Source organism: Trichomonas vaginalis, chromosome III (assembly GCF_026262505.1).
Source record: "Trichomonas vaginalis G3 chromosome III, whole genome shotgun sequence".
NCBI classification, from domain to species: Eukaryota; Parabasalia; order Trichomonadida; family Trichomonadidae; genus Trichomonas; species Trichomonas vaginalis.
The window spans coordinates 3,905,855-3,926,669 of record NC_067205.1 but is presented as its reverse complement, the minus strand read 5'-3'; the positions used below and the strand labels follow the sequence as shown (position 1 = coordinate 3,926,669).

The following is a 20,815-nucleotide window of genomic DNA, read 5'->3' as shown; positions in this document are numbered from 1 at the left end:
AACCCTTGTCGAGTATATTGTTCATTTCATACATATAAAAGGTTTTTATCTATATGAAATGAGAAGCAAATCCATCTTAGCTGGTGCCGTTAATGTTCCAATTGAACCAACATCAAAATGTTGACTCACGAACGACAAACAATATTGTCATAAAGAACTATAGTTCAGAGTGTTTGAAAGAAAAAGAACCAGAACTGAAATCCGTGAATTTAAACTCAGCTTCAAACGCTAACGCTACATCAGATGTTAAGTTAGAGTATACCACTGGACCAAGTTCTTTCAAGAGAAGCCAACGACAACCCTTACACAAATGTTCAACAAATCCTTCAGATAACGTAGACCATTACCTTCTTCAGTTATACCAAACAATTTTTACTCAAAGACGATAAGAAGCTTTTGACAAATCTTATAAGCAAGAACCAAATAATTCTAACAAAGGAGGACCTTGAAAATGTTATATCACGAATAACAGGGAAACAATGTGTCATTGACTATCTCGACCCTGAAATCGAATGCTGTGGTCAAACGCCACCATTCATGAAAATAGGTAACATCCGCATCATTGAAACACCAGGAACTACAGGAGTTGAGTTTAAGTATAAATATTCGAATGAATATACAAAACTTTCAACAGAATATAAACTTTGTTTGAAATATGTTTAGTAAATTAAAGCAATTTGTAATATCTATCCAAAACTTCTTCAACAGTATCGAACTCATCTTCATAATGCAAACCTAATCTTATTGACTTGGTGCAGTTTTTCACTAACACAATATAGCGCTTTGCGCTCGGCGCCTTTGACGCCTTTTTCCTGACTGACATAACTAATTCATTTGTTTCATCAAACAGCAACAACCAAAGTTCATGACCTAAATACATAACATTCATACTTTATATTTTAGCTCTGAGTTCTCTTGTAAGCTGTTGCATTTAATATTTCTAAAAAGTCAACTTCAACAGTCATTCGCACTGGTGCCTTCAGTTCTACAGGCTCGCCTTGAAAGTCAACAAGTCTGAATTGCATGTCTTCAAATTATGAGGACTAATGCGAATCCATTTACCTAAATGAGTTGCTATGACAGGAACGTTTGGAATGAACATTGAATTGACTGCATAACAGAAAGACTTATATTCTACTGAACCTTTACTATTAACTCCTGAAATGCCTGTGACATTAGCTATTTTAGACTCAATGTACAAACAATTACCATAACATACGTATGGAACAGATTTCATCTCAATCGTTTGTCAACACTTTTCAAAGGAAATGTCATACTGGTATGCACCCAGAAGCAATTGAACTCTATGACTCATTCGTGTTATCTTAAATCCTTTGCATAACTGAACTTTCAAACTCCTGCAATAAGTTTAACATTCATTAAGTTTTTCTTCGTTATCCTTGTTTATTGTAGTATTTATGAGAGCATTTAACACTCCAGCTAATGTTTCCATCTTATATTCTACATTATTGTGAAATCTTATTTCGTGCTTCTTTCCATCTATTTCAAACTCCATGAAATCTGTTTCATCTGTTATGACAAAAGTTGCGATGTATTGAAGTCAACAACTCTGAAAGCAAGTGCTTCATTCTGACCTAAGTTTATTTGTAGCTTTACTATTCCGTATTCGTTTGGGTCTGTACTTTGCAAATAGAACAACATTTTATTCTCATTAAAATATGACTATTGCTGCATATGCGTATGAAACAATGAAGCAAGAAGAGCACATGAACTAGTAAACGAAAACTCAACTTTAACCATTGAAGGCAATGATTTAGTCATTGACGATGGAAAAAACTAAAAAAGTCATTGATTTCGATACTTTAACATTATGACCCATTCATTACAACAAGCAAGGTTCCTATCATAAATGATGGAACGGTGCAATATATAAATTCTACAGTAGATGCCTCATTAGTGAAAGTACTGAATGTTTCTCATTGAATTGTTAAAGAGCTTTCGATTTGACGACAACATTAAAATGCTTAAAGAATTTAGTCATGAATGAGAAACAAATTCTTGGCGTTGCTGGTAGCAGTAATGATGTACACCTTATGACATTAGAATATTATAACGACATAAAGATGAACTGAAAGGAAGAAGGGTGACACGGACCTCAAGGACCACAAGAATACAAGGAATACAAGGAATAAAAGGACCTCAAGGCGAAAACGGTTTGGATGGAAAGGATGGAAATGGAAAAACTGCTTAATCTGGATATGGGACCTTATAAATACTGGTTTAACAGCCTTGCTTCATATGGAGTTCTTCAATACCAATCGGAAGAAGATATGGGCAGTATTTGGTGAAGAAGTTTTAATGACGTTAAATGCTTTGAACTTCATTTCAAATGGTTCGGATATATTAAAACTTTATCTGGTTGGATGCAAGAAAACAAGGAGTCAAGATAATACTGTAAGACGTATAGCAAACAATGCACGTACGGGATTGGATACTTTACGACAAGCACAAAATACCTAAAGGAAGCAAATGATATTCTTGGCTCAGTATCAGACATGCATGAAGATTGGCTTAAAGGTATTGACAAATCTTTAAAAATCACAGTCAGTCTATTGCTGACTACAAGAAAAGTATAGATTTTTTACATAGTGCTATGGACCGTACATGATGGAAGCATAAGGAATTACTTAATGCTACAATAACTTACCAGGAACTATTAATGCATTTATAAAGTCCTTTTGTAAAACCGGTGCTCTAACATTTAGGTCTTTGAGAGCAAGAGCATTGAAGTCAAGAGATGCAGAAACTCCAACAGAAGAACTGAAACAACAGAAACTCCAGAAGAAACCACCAAACCAACAGCTAATGAATTATTGTTCGAATATTTTCCAAGGTACTCTGTTCTATTGCATACATTCAAGAAATACTAAGAAGCAGACTTGACTTTAGGAGATGATGAAAGTTCTGTATATTTTCGTTCCAGTTTCCAAATAGCAGACTTTTGAGACAGATATGCTTAATGTATGACAACATCTCTGATTTCACAAGATATGATGACGACCATGACCCGAACATGTTGAAGAAGAAGTTTTACAAACATCCATTAAGACAGGAAAGGTTTTACTCAAGTTCTCATTATTGACAACCAAAGATGGCGAAGTGGACGTTCTTCAAGAGCTGAAAAAATACTTCTTCGGGAGTTGGTGGTAGGCATGACTTGAAATAAATGAGATAGAAGAGAAATTAGCCGAAAAGCAGAAGAAATAAACCTATCTCCGATATAAATGAACTTCAAGCTACATTAAATAGTAAAGCGGACAAAAATGAACTTGACGCAACGAACAAGTTTGAAATAATCTTTGAGTCACTGAATTTTAAATGATTTTTTAAGTAGATGCGGGTCTATTATCTACCATGGCTTAGCTTTGAGTTTCTTCTAGATATACACTGCTTCTTAAATGTAAAACGCTGATCTTCTGTTGCTAGATGACTTTAAATCTATTAGGTTGTTTCTAAAATATTTTATGCGTATGCTAATTTGAAGAATTGATGGTCCGTTCGCAGTCAGATTTCTCGTTCCTTATCGTTTGAAGCTTTATGTTTATGACAACTTTCTTGCTATCTCCTGTTGTCTAGGTCACTTATCAGCAAGCAAGCAGGAAAACTATTCTGTATCGGTGTCTTTAGTTCTCTATCATCTTATCTTCAACAATTAATTCTTCTATAATATTGTTCGTTCTTGCTGGGCAATACTTCGAATACCCTGTCTCTTTGTTCTCGTACTCAGCGTTTCTACCTCTCTATCATACATCCTACCCAGTTCCGTTTGGAGTATGCACTGTAAGACTTTATCTGACTTATCTATTGAATTTTGCTAGGGTCGTTATCATGCATAACGTGTTCATTAGTACTATCTTTAGTACTTCTGTTTCAGTTAGACTCGTCGGTGCTATGTTCTGAATATTTCTGACTTGCATTTTTAATGGAGATAAAATGAGCATTTAATCATGACGTAGATGAAGAGATGATGAAACTACAGACAACTTATCTCTTCTCTCATTCTTCCTTTCGTAGGACTATGAGTTCTGTATCAATAGCGTTTATTTCTATTGTGGAACAGATGGGTTCAGGTAAGACATTTATTTAATTCGTCCTAATATATAACAGAACGTTTAGAAATGTACTATATTTATGCCCCATAGCATATCACTATGTATCAGCAACTCGACTCTATGGATCTCACAGCGGAAACTTTTGTCAAGTTCAGCCTCTGTCGTTAAAGTTCCAGACAGTGAACTCATTGAATTTCTTCAACGTACTATTCGACGTAGAGAGGATATATATGCCATCATCGTTGATTTATCACAGTCAGGAATGCAAAAGTTTCTGAGGGATGGAAAGAATTTTTGACAAACACCACTTACGTCATACTCGGAGTTTACGTATCTGAAACGACTGACTACTATTCTATCAAAACTTTCAAATACCTTCAAAAATGATCCTTCATACACTCTGCTCGTTGCGACGAGCTCGCTTGGTAAAGTTTAGTGTCAATACCGAATCCATTAGCTAATATCATTTATAAAGTCAGAATTACCACTTATACTGTAGCAATACTTATGCAATACATGGAGTTTAGCTTTAACAATAAACGTTCATCATAACTGACTTCGTATTTTTCAAGTTCTCACGTTATGATATTAGACTCATTTGGAAACAGTCAGGGTATAACATTACCTTTTGAAGAAATTTGGGAAGCTATATAATCTCTCATATTTCCTGGTTCATACCTTGAGTTATATCATGACTAATCCTTAAAGTCAAAATATTCCATGGGACGACCAACATTGTTTTTTTAAGTTTAACCTTAAATTGACTGATGGTACAAATTCCATGCATCTCTGTCGCCATTTGTTATATTTTTGCTGTCTTCTATCATCACTTCTCCATCCTTCGTTTTGAGGATATGCGTTAGAATAGCTGTTCTTAAATGAAGGCTTTTCACCTTTGAGAGCATAAATCTATAACTTTCTGCATACTTTATGTTTGAACCTCCTGAGCTCATTGACATAAATCTTTTATATTTCAGCTTTGTTCATGTTCCTGTTCTTCCCTTAGCTCTTTTGTTCGTAGTTCTACATCTTTATACACAGCTCTGTCTCAGTGATTCAACAATATTTTCATTCGTTAGCTTTACATTCAAACCCTGTCGAGTATATTGTTCATTCTACATCTATAAAAGGTTTTTATTCTATATGAAATGAGAAGCAAATCCATCTTCGTGGTGCCGTTAATGTTCAATTGAACCAACTATATGTTGACTCACGAACGACAAACAATATTGTCATACGTATAGTTCCAGAGTGTTTGAAAGAAGAACCAGAAGTGAATCCTGAATTTAATCAGCTTCAAACGCTCACGCTACAGTCAGATGTGATGTTAGAGTTTTTCACACTGGCAAGATCTTCTAAGAGAAGCCAACGACAACCCTTACACAATGGTCAAACATTCTTCAGTAACGTAGACATTACCTTCTTCTTTTACCAAGACATTTTTACTCAGACACGATAAGAAGCTTTTGACGAATCTTAAATGCAAGACAAATATTCTACAAGGACCTTGAAAATGTTATATCACGAATTACAGGGAAACAATGTGTATTGATCTTTCGACCTGAATCGAATGCTGTGTCAACCGCCACCATTCTGTGAATTAGGTACATCCGCATCATTGAAAACCAGGGAATACAGGAGGTGAGTTTAAGTTAATATTCGAATGAATATACAAAACTTTCAACGGATTAATACTTTGTTTGAATATGTTTTAGTAATTATAAGCAATTTGTATATTCTATCAAAACTTTCTTCACAGTATCGAACTCATCTTCTGTAATGCAACCTGATCTTATTGACTTGGTGCAGTTTTCCTAATATAGCGCTTTGCGTCGTCGCGCTTTGCTCTTTCTGTTTCTCTGACTGACATAACTTTTTGGTTATTTTACACCATGTAATGCTCTGCCAGATATACCATTGTGTTCAAATTTTTCTAGAAGTAACTTTAAAGTATCTAAGTAAGATCATTTCGTTTTTGAAATATAATGCCAATTATGTTTCTTTTGATTTTACTTTCATTTGATACAGCAAATCCAGATGTCCCAAAAAACTCCACTCCCATAAGCGCTTTTTCAATGGCTAAAATTTAAAAAGTGACAATGTGGCTAGGTCGCCCTTTCTCATTATCAAACAACAGTTTGGTGCCCGCACTTACAATATATAATTCTCAATATTAATAACTGCAACTTGCAATATTCACTAATGATGCTCCGAGATATTTCATTAGAATTTCTTTCGTTAAACATATCCCAAAACATTATTTATGACAAGATATAAGGAAAGATATTCTTCAAACCAATTTAGATAAATATAAACGCCATCAACAAAATAACCAGAAGATCGAGCGCTATAAAAACCGTTATCACTGATAGCTACAAAAATTATATTCTTGACTGCTTTCAAAAAGAACTTGAGAAAACAATTTTTTCTATCAAACAATACAACGTAAGTTAGTATCCCTAAGTCGTGTACTGTGGCACTGCGCGCCTCCGTACACCACTTAGCGGTTTTGATACTTTACGAAACCGGTAACGTATATTTTACAACACAACCGTAACACCAACTTAACCTTAAATATTTACAAACCATCTGACACATAAACGACTTCACTAACGACTTCACTAACGAACTCACTAACGACTTCACTACCGTCCTCACTAAATAAAAAATAACCTTATTTTTATTTTTTTTAAATTTTTTATTTTCATTACAAAGACATGTCCGACTACATTTACTATGACTCTTTCCCAGAACGTTTCCGTGAACTATTCAAAACTCAAGTAAAACTGAGAAACATGCATTTTAACAAAGACAGACCCATTGACGATGAAAGAAACCTGAATATATTACAATCCCTTATGACGCAAAGTTCATTGCATACATTCCTTATGGTCGCAGAGGAACGAAAACTATTTCAACAAAGAACAAAAATTATTTCTGGAGCGATGAGAAAATTGCCTTATCTACATAAATGCATACTTAAATAAAGCTACATATTGTACAAAAGAAGGTTGGACTGGATTTGAGTTCTACATATACGACGACGAACATGGAAACAGACGCTGTGTATACCCATACGATAATATGTACCATTGTTTTCATCAAGCATTAAACGAATACATAGTCAGTAAGGGTCTCTTCCTGTTGAGTAGATATGTTATATTTTTGTTCTGTCATTTATATAAAAATAAACTTAAAAATTAATGATATCACCACCCTCACACGTATGAAAACATAGCGCAAAAAAAATTTAGGTGAAGTGGTGAGATATCACCTGTTTTTCACCTGTTTTTTCACCCTTGAATTCATTACTTTATAACTCTCTTCCTTGGTTTCTTTTTAGTTGCTTTCTTCACGTCTGTCTCCAACTTGACTGTCTTTCTTCTTCGTCCGTAATGATACCAGTTACTTCCACCAGTCAATGGGTCAAATGGTCTTTCGTAAGGGTTTCCATACATTCCATAGGGACCATACGGAAGAACTACTGGTGGAGGAAGAGTTCCATCGACTCTATTTAAATGCATTGTTTCACCTTTCATCTGGTCATTAAAGTCTTTTGCGTGTTTTGCAAACTCATCGTCCTTTCCTAAAGCATTTTCTGACTCAGTCGCAACCAAATTGGATGCTTTATTTATGAGTCCTATTTTATTTAATCTTAACTTCTTTGCAACCCAGCCTCCAATCTTTCCTTTATTTGCATCTAATGTCTTCGAAACTCTTCCTCCACTCATTTTATTTACTGCGTCATAAGCTCCAAGTGCTTTTGCTCCAAATGCTAATGCTTTTGTTCCCATTGCGCCTAAAGCTGCCCAAGCTACCATTTACACCATATTAAAATCATCTCTCTTCAATATTATCTCATAAAAGTTCTCGTTACTGGAGAAAGTCAATGAAACATAAACATTCTCATGGATTCGTCCTCGCCGCTTGCGGCTTCATAAACTTCTTTCTTATATCATCTATTCGCTTCAAAATGTCTGAACAATTGCTAACATCTTCTACAACAGTTATTTCATCATGAATGACCTTCAAGAACAAGCTCATTTAATATGCTATTAAAATCATCTCAATAATGAGTCCATCCTTTCCATCTTTAGGTAGCACAACATCTTTCATTGAAGAAGGTTCGACAAGTCTTATGTTAAACTTACTGACAAAGTTTGTTATACTATAATGCTTCGGTGGCGAATACATGTAGTTTGAAAGACATAATATAGATTCTTCAGCAAATTCACTTATACTGGATTTTATAACAATGTTCTCACGAGACCAAATACCACCAATTGACAATCTTGTAAGCAATCCTGCTGAACCTTCAACTGTAAACGTCGATGGTAACATTCCACGAAGGTCATCTATTGACATCTTTGAGTCACTGAATTTAAATATTTTCTTAAAGCAATCGTCATTATCTAACCATGCAATAGCTTTGAAGTTTTCATTCGAATATACATCTGCTTCATTAAATGTAAAACCTGACTTCTTTGCAGAGATGACTTTAAAATCTATTGAGTTTGTTTCAAAATTATATGCTATGCTAACTTCTGAAGGTAATGGATGTCCTTCCGCAGTCAGTTGTTCTCTCACTACCGTTTGAAGCTTTGTGTTAAAAACTTTCATGTCATCTCCTGTGTCTAGGTTCACATACACAGCAACAGGAAAACTATCTTGCTTCTTTGTTTCATCATTATACCTCAAAACATTAAAGTTCTTCAATAATATTGTTCTTCCTGCTGGAATACTTCGAACCTGTCTGATTTCAATAGCTTTCTCACCTCCTACATACTCTACCCAGTGCCTTGGATATTCATAAGTATACTGACTTTCTTGAATTTTGGTAGGTTTCATCATAACGTGTTCATAGTATATCTTTATACTCTTGTCAGTTAGACTCGGTGCTATGTTCTGAATATTTCTGACTTGCATTTTTAATGGAGATAAAATGAAGCATTTAATACATGACGTAGATGAAGACATGAATGAAACTACAGACAAACTTAACTCTTCTCTCATTCTTCCTTTCAGTAAGGACTATGAGTTCTGTTCAAATGGCGTTTATTTCTATTGTGGAAAGATGGGTTCAGGTAAGACATTTAATTTAATTCGTCATATACTCATAACAGAACGTTTAGGAAATGACTCATATTATGACCAAATCATTATATCAGCAACTTCAGACTCTATGGACTCAACAGCGAAAACATTTATGTCAAAAGTTCAAGCCTCTGTCGTTAAAGTTCCAGACAGTGAACTCATTGAATTTCTTCAACGTTACATTCGACGTAAGAGGAAATATTATGCCATCGTTGAATTTATACAGTCAGGAATGCAAAAGACTTCTGAGGAGATGGAAAGAATTATTGACAAACACCACTTACGTCAGTACTCAGGAGTTTACGATATGAAACGACTGACAAACTACATTCTATCAAAACTTTCAAAATACCCCTTCAAAAAATATCCTTCAAACACTCTGCTCGTTTGCGACGACTTCGCTGGTAAAGGTTTAGTGTCAAAACCAGACTCACCATTAGCTAATATCATTACTAAAGTCAGACATTACCACTTAACTGTAGCAATACTTATGCAAACATGGAGGTTTTTAGCTTTAAACATAAAACGTCTCATAACTGACTTCGTTATCTTTCAAGGTTTCTCACGTTATGATATTGAACTCATTTGGAAACAGTCAGGTATAACATTACCTTTTGAAGAAATTTGGGAAGCATATAAGTCTCTCATCTCTCCTCGTTCATACCTTGAGATTCATATCATGACTAATACCATTAAAGTCAAAAATATTCCATGGGAACGACCAACATTGTTTTAAAGTTTAACCTTCAATTGACTGATGGTAAACAAATTCCATGCATCTCTGTCGCCATTTCTGTTAATATTTTTGCTGTCATTCATATCATCCACTTCTCCATCCGTTAGCTTTTGAGGATATGCGTTAGAATAGCTGTTCTTAAATGAAGGCTTTTCACCTTTGAGAGCATAAACTCTATAACTTTCTGCATACTTTATGTTTGAACCTCCTGAGCCATCATTGACATAAATTTTTATAGGCTTCCACCCTTTGTTCATGTTCCTGCTTCTTCCCTTAGCTCTTTTGTTCAGTAGTTCTACATCTTTATACACAGCTCCTGTCTCAGTGAATTCAACAATATTTTCATTCGTTAGCTTTACATTCAAACCCTTGTCGAGTATATTGTTCATTTCATACATATAAAAGGTTTTTATTCTATATGAAATGAGAAGCAAATCCATCTTAGCTGGTGCCGTTAATGTTCCAATTGAACCAACATCAAATGTTGACTCACGAACGACAAACAATATTGTCATAAAGAACTATAGTTCAGAGTGTTTGAAAGAAAAAGAACCAGAACTGAAATCCGTGAATTTAAACTCAGCTTCAAACGCTAACGCTACATCAGATGTTAAGTTAGAGTATCCACCACTGCACCAAGTTCTTTCAAGAGAAGCCAACGACAACCCTTACACAAATGTTCAAACAAATCCTTCAGATAACGTAGACCATTACCTTCTTCAGTTATACCAAACAATTTTACTCAAAGACGATAAGAAGCTTTTGACAAATCTTATAAGCAAGAACCAAATAATTCTAACAAAGGAGGACCTTGAAAATGTTATATCACGAATAACAGGGAAACAATGTGTCATTGACTATCTCGACCCTGAAATCGAATGCTGTGGTCAAACGCCACCATTCATGAAAATAGGTAACATCCGCATCATTGAAACACCAGGAACTACAGGAGTTGAGTTTAAGTATAAATATTCGAATGAATATACAAAACTTTCAACAGAATATAAACTTTGTTTGAAATATGTTTTAGTAAATTAAAGCAATTTGTAATATCTATCCAAAACTTCTTCAACAGTATCGAACTCATCTTCATAATGCAAACCTAATCTTATTGACTTGGTGCAGTTTTCACTAACACAATATAGCGCTTTGCGCTCGGCGCCTTTGACGCCTTTTTCTGTTCTCTTGACTGACATAACTAATTCATTTGTTTCATCAAACAGCAACAACCAAAGTTCATGACCTAATACATAACATTCATACTTTATATTTTTAGCTCTGAGTTCTCTTGTAAGCTGTTGCATTTAATATTTTCTAAAAAGTCAACTTCAACAGTCATTCGCACTGGTGCCTTCAGTTCTACAGGCTCGCCTTGAAAGTCAACAAGTCTGAATTGCATGTCTTTCAAATTATGAGGACTAATGCGAATCCATTTACCTAAATGAGTTGCTATGACAGGAACGTTTGGAATGAACATTGAATTGACTGCATAACAGAAAGACTTATATTCTACTGAACCTTTACTATTAACTCCTGAAATGCCTGTGACATTAGCTATTTTAGACTCAATGTACAAACAATTACCATAACATACGTATGGAACAGATTTCATCTCAATCGTTTTGTCAACACTTTTCAAAGGAAATGTCATATGGTATGCACCCAGAAGCAATTGAACTCTATGACTCATTCGTGTTATCTTAAACTCCTTTGCATAACTGAACTTCAAAACTCCTGCAATAAGTTTAACATTCATTAAGTTTTCTTCGTTATCCTTGTTTATTGTAGTATTTATGAGAGCATTTAACACTCCAGCTAATGTTTCCATCTTATATTCTACATTATTGTGAAATCTTATTTCGTGCTTCTTTCCATCTATTTCAAACTCCATGAAATCTGTTTCATCTGTTATGACAAAAGTTGCGATAGTATTGAAGTCAACAACTCTGAAAGCAAGTGCTTCATTCTGAAGACCTAAGTTTGTTTGTAGCTTTACTATTCCGTATTCGTTTGGGTCTGTACTTTGCAAATAGAACAACATTTTATTCTCATTAAAATATGACTATTGCTGCATATGCGTATGAAACAAATGAAGCAAGAAGAGCACATGAACTAGTAAACGAAAACTCAACTTTAACCATTGAAGGCAATGATTTAGTCATTGACGATGGAAAAACTAAAAAAGTCATTGATTTCGATACTTTTAACACTTATGACCCATTCATTACAACAAGCAAGGTTCCTATCATAAATGATGGAACGGTGCAATATATAAATTCTACAGTAGATGCCTCATTAGTGAAAGTACTGAATGTTCTCATTGAATTGTTAAAGAGCTTTCGATTTGACGACAACATTAAATGCTTAAAGAATTTAGTCATGAATGAGAAACAAATTCTTGGCGTTGCTGGTAGCAGTAATGATGTACACCTTATGACATTAGAATATTATAACGAACATAAAGATGAACTGAAAGGAGAGAAGGGTGACACCGGACCTCAAGGACCACAAGGAATACAAGGAATACAAGGAATACAAGGACCTCAAGGCGAAAAACGGTTTGGATGGAAAGGATGGAAAGGATGGAAAAACTGCTAAATCATGGATATGGGACCTTATAAATACTGGTTTAACAGCTGCTTCATATGGAGTTCTTCAATACCAAATCGGAAAGATATGGGCAGTACTTGGTGAAGAAGTTTTAAATGACGTTAAAAATGCTTTGAACTTCATTTCAAATGGTTCGGATACTATTAAAACTTTATCTGGTTGGATGCAAGAAACAAGGAGTCAAATAGATACTGTAAGACGTATAGCAAACAATGCACGTACGGGATTGGATACTTTACGACAAGCACAAAATACACTAAAGGAAGCAAATGATATTCTTGGCTCAGTATCAGACATGCATGAAGATTGGCTTAAAGGTATTGACAAATCTTTAAAAAATCACAGTCAGTCTATTGCTGACTACAAGAAAAGTATAGATTTTTTACATAGTGCTATGGACGTACATGATGGAAGCATAAGGAACTTACTTAATGCTAACAATAACTTACCAGGAACTATTAAAGCATTTATAAAGTCCTTTGTAAAACCCGGTGCTCTAACATTTAGGTCTTTGAGAGCAAGAGCATTGAAGTCAAGAGATGCAGAAACTCCAACAGAAGGAACTGAAACAACAAACTCCAGAAGAACCACCAAAACCAACAGCTAATGAAATATTGTTCGAATATTTTCCAAGGTACTCTGTTCTCATTGCATACATTCAAGAAATACTTAAGAAAGCAGACTTGACTTTAGGAGATGATGAAAGTTCTGTATATCTTTCGTTCCAGTTTCAAATAGCAGAACTTTTGAGACAGATATGCTTAATGTATGACAACATCTCTGATTTCACAAGATATGATGACGACCATGACCCCGAACATGGTGAAGAAGAAGTTTTACAAACATCCATTAAGACAGGAAAGGTTTTAACTCAAAGTCTCATTATTGACACCAAAGATGGCGAAGTGGACGTTCTTCAAGAGCTGAAGAAAAATACTTCTTCGGGAGGTGGTGGTAGGCATGAACTTGAAATAAATGAGATAGAAGAGAAATTAGCCGAAAAAGCAGATAAAGAACATAAACACAATATCTCCGATATAAATGAACTTCAAGCTACATTAAATAGTAAAGCGGACAAAATGAACTTGACGCAACGAACAAAGTTTTGAAATCTCATAAACACAATATCTCCGATATAAATGAACTTCAAACTTCTTTAGACAATAAAGCAGACAAAAACCATGTTCATTATATAAGTTCTGATGAACAGATTATAACGGACTATCATGGATATTTAACACAGGGTGAAAAAGTGAATACGAAAAATGTTAATGAAAGAAGATATAAATTCATTCGTGCTAAAGGTTATGACATACACTGTACTGTACAGTATGACACAGGTATAGCACCACAATCATTTGGTTATAACGCTGAAATTTATGCTCATACTTTCTTTGTTAACGGTGTATTAGTTGAACCAAGATTTACTTTGAGAGTTAAGGCAAAAATAACGTTTGAAGATGCTATTAAAAGTAAAGCTGACAAAGTTGAACTCGAAGCAACGAACAAAGTTTTGAAATCTCATAAACAAACATCTCCGATATAAATGAACTTCAAGCTACATTAGACAGTAAAGCTGACAAGAACCATACACATAAATCCTTCACTACTGTTAGAGCAGACGACATAATATTGAACTTTGACCTTGGTTCAAGTGCACCATTAGAAATCCAAGTACAAGCGTAAAAGATACTCTTAACAGTTTAGATAAGAGTTGCAGGAACATTGAAAGTCATGCCAGAAACTTTGAAGCATGAACTACCAACAATGTTAGATAAGAAAGCAGATAAAACTTATGTGGATGCAGAACTAACAAAGAAATTTTCGAAACCAGATACAATGACATTTACAACAGAAATTATAAATGGTGAACCAGCAACTCCATTTGAATTTGTTAGAGGTCTTCAACCAGATACTTTTGAATTTTTCTTGGATAATTCTATTGAACTAACATTACATTATAAAAGTGGAACAAATGCAACATTTCATCCGGGAGATACATTCCAAATGGTATTTAATGACATAAGTTTTTAGAATATGTTTATAGAGTTATGAGCATATATGATTTAATATATCCTATAGGAGCTGTTTATACGTCTATGAATCCAATAAATCCAAACACTTTATTTGGTGGTAGATGGTATGAAATAGTTGACAGTTTTCCATTCTACACTAATACGCAGTCAATGAAGATGGGAGGTTCAAAGAAAATAGGTATTGAAAACCTTCCTTCACATATGCATAGGTTCAGTGGAAGAACATCTGTGGAAGGAAACCATTCACATTCAATAACAAAAAGAGGTTATATAAATCTTGCAGCGGGTTCGAATAGACAGGGAATGAACAGATATGATATCTCAGATGACCCAAAGATGTTAGCACAGGTATTTTCTGTGGAACTGCAGGAAATCATACACATGTTGTAGCTGGTATTACAGACCCAGCAGGTAATGGAAAAGATTATATGCCTCCTTATATAACAATGCACGCTTGGATACGAGTTGGTTAAAATCTTTAACTTTACATAAATGAGCTTGAAAGAAGTATTCGAACAACATCCATGGAGGTCATTTAAGAAGTTCAATGAAGCTGCAAAGAGTTGGGGATTTACTAACAGAGCTGAAGTAAAAAGGTTCTTTGACAAAAATGTTGTACATCAAACAAAAATAAACCCTTACGACTACTTTTTACCAATTTACTCCAACACTCCTGACGCATACCAATTTGACACTCTCATTCAAAGCAGAAAAGGAGGACATAAACCATTCCTCATCTTCATAAATGTTAACACTCGTAAAGCATATGCATATCCAATGAAAAATAAAGGAACTCGTGAAGTGTTAAGAGTTTTACAAAAGTTTGTAGCAGAACATACCCAAGTACTTTAACATCAGACCAAGACAGTGCATACCTCAGCAATGAAATCACAGAATTTCTCATTAAGCATAACATAACTCACTACACTACTGAAGACCATAACCATAACATACTCGGCATCATAAACCGCTTCATAAGGACTCTCAGAGATTTAAACCAAGAGCGAGACTTTACCGAAGAAACAATGAAACATTTTCTCGAAGTATATAATTCCTCAACACATTCTACAACAGGACATACACCAAATTCAATGACACAACAACAAGAAGAAAAGTATATACAAAAGAAACGAAGCCAAACACAAAATATCAGAAATTCAACACAATTTACCCTCATTCCTGGTACAAAAGTTCGTGTAGTTCTTGACGACAAACCGTTGACAAAGAAACGTTTAAGGTTAAGTCGAAATTATTATATTGTAGACTCTACGCAAGGTAATGGATATCTTATAAAAGCTGCCGACGACTCTATTGCGTTTTATCCTCGACATAAATTAGTCGAAAGTAGTAATGGCAAACTTGCTGAAACCATTGACGAAGCAAAGCGAGGAGTGGTTATTGAAATACTTGGCTACAACATAAACGATGACACTTATAAAGTAAAATATGAAGGAGGCGTTGAAGATGTTATACCATCTAAGAACTTGAGAGAATCTAAACCAACTCATCTGGGACCATTAGAGCGGGAGTACTGGAAAGATAAAAATAAGCCAGAAAGAATAAGAAAATTCTTCTAAACTTTTTCATTAGATGTAAATCAGACATGAACGAGAACAGTCATGGAATTATTAATGGTACCATTTATTTTTGTCATAAATTTACACCAAAAATATAATTTAGGTGAAGAGGTGAGATGTCACCCGTTTTTTCACCTGTTTTCTCACCTCATGAATTTGTCATGATTTCATCGTAGAAAACTCATGAAAACAATTTATTTTTAAAACAATATATTTTTTTTATTTTATTTGAAATGTACGCTGAGTTTGTTGGAGAAGACCGTTGGGAAACTTGTTTGTTAGATGAGAAATATGAAATTCACTGTTGTGAGTCATTTGAAGTCAGAAACAAAAAGACAAAAAGAGTTTTAAGCGAATGGGAGCGAAATGACGGATATGCTGATATGAAGATGGGTGGAAAACACTATCTTAAACATGTTGTCATTGCAACTCATTTTATACTGAATCCTAACAATTTACCTTTTGTAGACCATATAAACCATATAAGAAACGACAATAGACTTGAAAACTTACGTTGGGTCACTTATTCTGAAAACAATAAGAACAAAGGCAAATTTGGAGATATTATATTCGAATTTGTCGACGAACTAGAAGATGAAACAATTGAAATTACAGACTATGGCAAGCATACGTTTGAGTTTTACTACTATAGCGAAGAACAAGACTCTTTCTACTTTTATACCGGCGTAAACTATAGGAAATTACAAGTATATTTTACTAAGGCGGGCTATGCTTATGTAAACACTAGAGATACAGATGGAAAATACGTTCGAATACTTCTTAACAAATTCAAGAAGCTATATGGCATACCATTTTAAAACAATATATTTTTACATATATTAAATGCTTCAGGTTGAAAGAATACGGTGGAGCCAAAAGTGGCTCGACCTCAAAACAAACATTTTATGAGCTTACAAAGGGTGTTATGAATGAATTCAGCAACATACATCCTGACCTCGTTCATTTTGTTGCTAAATTCAGTAAAAATAATGTTTAGGTGAAGAGGTGAGATGTCACCTGTTTTTTCACCTGTTTTTTCACCTCATGAATTTGTCATGAATTTCCTTAAGACAGAAAAAATAAAGTTAGTTTTATTTTTTTTATTTTTTTATTTTGTATAAAAGATATGATTTCAACAATCGGCACAACAACAATTCAAGCCGCGAACGGCGGGACTCTGTCCACAACAACAGCACCAAACTCGTTAGTCATGAATCCTACGTCAATGTTAGTAGAGATGAAAAACTTCATTCCTTCTTCATATACTTTCGAAACAAAAATCCAGAAGATAAAGCAAGAACTTTTAACAAGTAATTTAGACTGTAGTGCGAAAGATGAAGAAAATGAAGAATATCTTTATGAAATGCAGGACATTATTGACCATTTACCCAAATTGCCTGAAATCCAACAACAAAAACTCACTATTCCTGAATTCGACGAAATTGAAGTGAAACCAACTGACTCAGTAGAAATAAAGAAGTTCATACGTAAAGTAAATTATGAATTCCTTGGTTTTCATTGCAACCATAAGGTTATGGACAAAGATTGCGACATGGTATATAAAAACATTTCTGACATATATAAATCTGAGGAGTTTAAGACTTACGATAACTTTGTTTCATTAGTTGCAAAATGTGTTTGGGAAATAAGAGATAAAGATAGAAGAGGCAAAGTATGGAACGAACAAATAAGACCCGCTATGTTTGAGATGAAGAGAGCAATTGACGCCTTAGTTGTTTTAGCTGGTTTTATTTCAATGTATAACGCAAAAATGAACCCGCAATGTTCAAAATGTAAGGCAGCAATTAGGAAATATAACTACTCAGTCAAAGAGATAGAAAGAATGAGAAACGACTATGCAGATTTAAAGAAAGAAGTAGAAAAGCCAGCAGAAGATAAAATGAACATGTTAGAATTTCTGAACAAAAACTATCCAACAGCAGAAGATTTCCTTCTATCTGACGTCAAGAAGAAGTATAAAGAAACCTTCGGTATTGTTAAAACTTTTGACATACTGACAGAAGAAATAGAAGCTACGAAATTGTTTAGGATTTCAAATATACATCGTACAATTCATGTAAAACGCTGATAAAATAACTAGGGTGAAAAATTAGGTGAAAAAACAGGTGATATCTCACCTCTTCACCTAAATTATATTTTTGTTCAAAGCTTCCACGAGAGAAAAGATTCCTCATTCGCTAAGGATTCCAAAAATGAAAAAATCATTGATTTCGGCTGAGAAAAAACAGCAAAACCCTTCTTCCACGGGAACAAAGAAATAAAGAAGAAATAAAGAAGAAATAAAGTAAATTTTTTATTTATTCCCGTGGAAGATAGAGCACTTTTATGACACTTTTTATTCACGACAAACAAGCAAACAAAAAAGAAAATAAGAAAATACGGCGCTGTCGCGGTTCGAACCACAGACTCTGACCCCTCCATAACACCACCTTAGACCACTGTGCTACGTAGCCTGTCGACATAAGATTTTATAAATTGCATATTTGACGTAAATTTATTTCCATCTAGCTTCCCACCGCATAAGATATTCATACGTGTTTGTAAGACATTCATTAAACTTCTTTTCTATTGCATCTAATCTTGCGTTATTTTTTTCAATAGCTTGTCTGTATTCTTCATCATCTCCAGCAGTGTTTGGGTCTTCACGTTTAAAATATTCATTGTTAACCAATTTTTTATCTACAAATTTTATTAGTGTTTGATTCACTTCGTTATGATAACGGTCATATTCTTTCAATACGTAAGTGAAGACAAAATGCGTCGTACCTTCAATCTTAAAGCTTAAAGAACTTTCAACACAGTTTTGAGGGTCTGTCAGTGCGTCAATGAGATAGTATTCGAAGTCAGTCAATAATCTTTTTAAAGTCATTTCATACAGGATAAAATTTAATGTTGTGAAGAAATAGTGTTTATCTCAGAAAAAATAACGCTAATTTTATTTTTATTTATTTTTTATTTTGTATGTAAAGACAGTAATGACAACATCAGAGAACACAACAACAGTTATAGTCCATGAAGCAATAAATGAAGAATACGAGTACATACAATATAACAAACAGTTACGTCTCATTCGTTCAGTCAAAGATGACATGTACCAAATGCAAAGTATTTTGACAGCATGTTATGCTCCAGATACTAAACTTCCTAAAGACTGGTTTAGGAACCAAAACTATTGAACTATTAAATGAAGCACAGCGAGACATACTTTTTTCTGAAAACAGTGAAGAACAGCGAGTAGGTAAAAAACCCCAGTCGCCAAAACTCTATGAAAATCGTGAAAAATTGCCAAACGGTTTGAGAGGATATTATGTTCATAGACTTCTCGTAAATGTTGTAGCAATGTGGGCTTCACCTCGTTATGCTTGGTATGTTTGTAAACTTCTTGACGAAATTCACAGACAAGAACGCGAACAGATGGAAAAGAAACTTCAAGCAAAAGATGAAGTCATTGAATCCAAAGACAAAAGCATACAGAAAAGAATACCACGTTCAGTACCAAAAGGAAAGGAAAAGAGTTATAAGTATATGATTTACGCTGAAGAGATGGAAAATGAAGAAGACAGAGATATGGTTATGTTGCATTTAGTCAGAAGAAACAACAAAAGCTTTTATGACCTTGCTAAGATTTACAAATCTGACAGAAACTGGTTCTATCGTGAAAACTTACCGATTTCAATGACACCGAATGAGCAAATAAAGGAAATTGTCAAAAATACTCTTCCTCAAACACACTATGACATCAAAGGTTGCACAATACTTACATTCAAAGAAGACTTACCATTGTTAAAGGAAAAAATAACAGAGTATTTCGATAACTTCAAAGAGGAAGAATGAAAATCTAAGCTAATTTTATTTTTTTTATAAAATTTTATCTCATATGAAAGAACATGAATTTAGAATATTCGGAACTCATGACAGAAGAGGAGAACGAACAGCATGTAAAAGATTATGCAAAATTTATGAAGACATACAAAGCATTTAAACAATATCTAAATGCTTCTAAAGATTATGCAAAATTTCTGAAGGTATATAAAGCTTATGAAAAAGCGTATGAAAAGTTTATACATTGGGGAATTGTTGTAAAATATCCATATGAAGACTAACCAAAAATATATTTTTGCTTAAATAGCTTCAGGGTCAATTTCTTCAACCATTTCACTTCCTTCGTCAATGTCAATTGAAGCTTCTTCAACCTTTGGTAAGAATTTCTGTATAACATCTTTGTTCGTTATTGTCTTCAGAGATGAAGGATAATATTTCACATTTGTTTCACCCTTCTTATATTCTTTCTGTTCGGAAAGATTCATAGCAATACTGAAGAAGTCAATGTTAGAGTTCTTTATGACAGTATAATGAGTATCTTTGACATTCACGAAGAAACTCTTTTGTTTCAAAACTACTGCTAACTCTTGTGAAGTATAACGTTTGCGGTCAATGACGATAGCTAATGGTCTGACATACTGACCAAACTTAGATTCTTTCACAAACTTCTTGTTAAAGATAATATTAACATTTGAAGCATTATTGAACTCATTCTTGATGGCAGTAGCGAGAGCATTGTATGAAAAGAACTTGCAATCTTGCATGTGTTTCATTAAAATAAAAATATTAAATTATTTTGAAAAATAACTTAAAAAAAATCTAATCTAATTTTTTCAAAAATATTTT

General features: G+C 34.1%; 5 protein-coding genes and 2 pseudogenes across 7 annotated transcripts, besides 4 other annotated features; 4 read left to right on the top strand and 3 right to left on the bottom strand.

The window, feature by feature from the left end:
• Positions 1–5,762: part of a mobile genetic element that runs on past the window's edge.
• Positions 5,763–5,984: 222 nt separating this feature from the next.
• Positions 5,985–6,195: a mobile genetic element.
• Positions 6,196–6,202: 7 nt separating this feature from the next.
• Positions 6,203–6,524: a mobile genetic element.
• Positions 6,522–20,815: part of a mobile genetic element that runs on past the window's edge.
• On the bottom strand, positions 7,382–7,894 carry TVAGG3_0637290 (protein of unknown function, DUF4107 family; the record flags this gene model as incomplete). The annotated part of the gene is made up of 1 exon (XM_001281018.2): positions 7,382–7,894. One exon carries the CDS (start codon positions 7,892–7,894, stop codon positions 7,382–7,384), a length of 513 nt encoding a protein of 170 aa, XP_001281019.2.
• TVAGG3_0637280 lies at positions 13,278–14,479 on the top strand (annotated as a pseudogene). The gene has a single exon. A coding segment is annotated over exon 1 (1,202 nt).
• On the top strand, positions 15,575–16,126 carry TVAGG3_0637270 (integrase core domain containing protein family; the record flags this gene model as incomplete). Its single annotated transcript, XM_051241091.1, has 1 exon — positions 15,575–16,126. One exon carries the CDS (start codon positions 15,575–15,577, stop codon positions 16,124–16,126), a length of 552 nt encoding a protein of 183 aa, XP_051087678.1.
• Positions 16,360–16,944, top strand: TVAGG3_0637260 (His-Me finger endonucleases family; the record flags this gene model as incomplete). The annotated part of the gene is made up of 1 exon (XM_051241090.1): positions 16,360–16,944. One exon carries the CDS (start codon positions 16,360–16,362, stop codon positions 16,942–16,944), a length of 585 nt encoding a protein of 194 aa, XP_051087677.1.
• Positions 17,490–18,215, top strand: TVAGG3_0637250 (organellar and viral DNA polymerase type B; the record flags this gene model as incomplete). The annotated part of the gene is made up of 1 exon (XM_051241089.1): positions 17,490–18,215. One exon carries the CDS (start codon positions 17,490–17,492, stop codon positions 18,213–18,215), a length of 726 nt encoding a protein of 241 aa, XP_051087676.1.
• Positions 18,642–19,016, bottom strand: TVAGG3_0637240 (uncharacterized protein; the record flags this gene model as incomplete). The annotated part of the gene is made up of 1 exon (XM_051241088.1): positions 18,642–19,016. The coding sequence occupies one exon, from the start codon at positions 19,014–19,016 to the stop codon at positions 18,642–18,644; it is 375 nt and encodes a 124-aa protein (XP_051087675.1).
• TVAGG3_0637230 lies at positions 20,247–20,742 on the bottom strand (annotated as a pseudogene). Its single transcript has one exon. A coding segment is annotated over exon 1 (496 nt).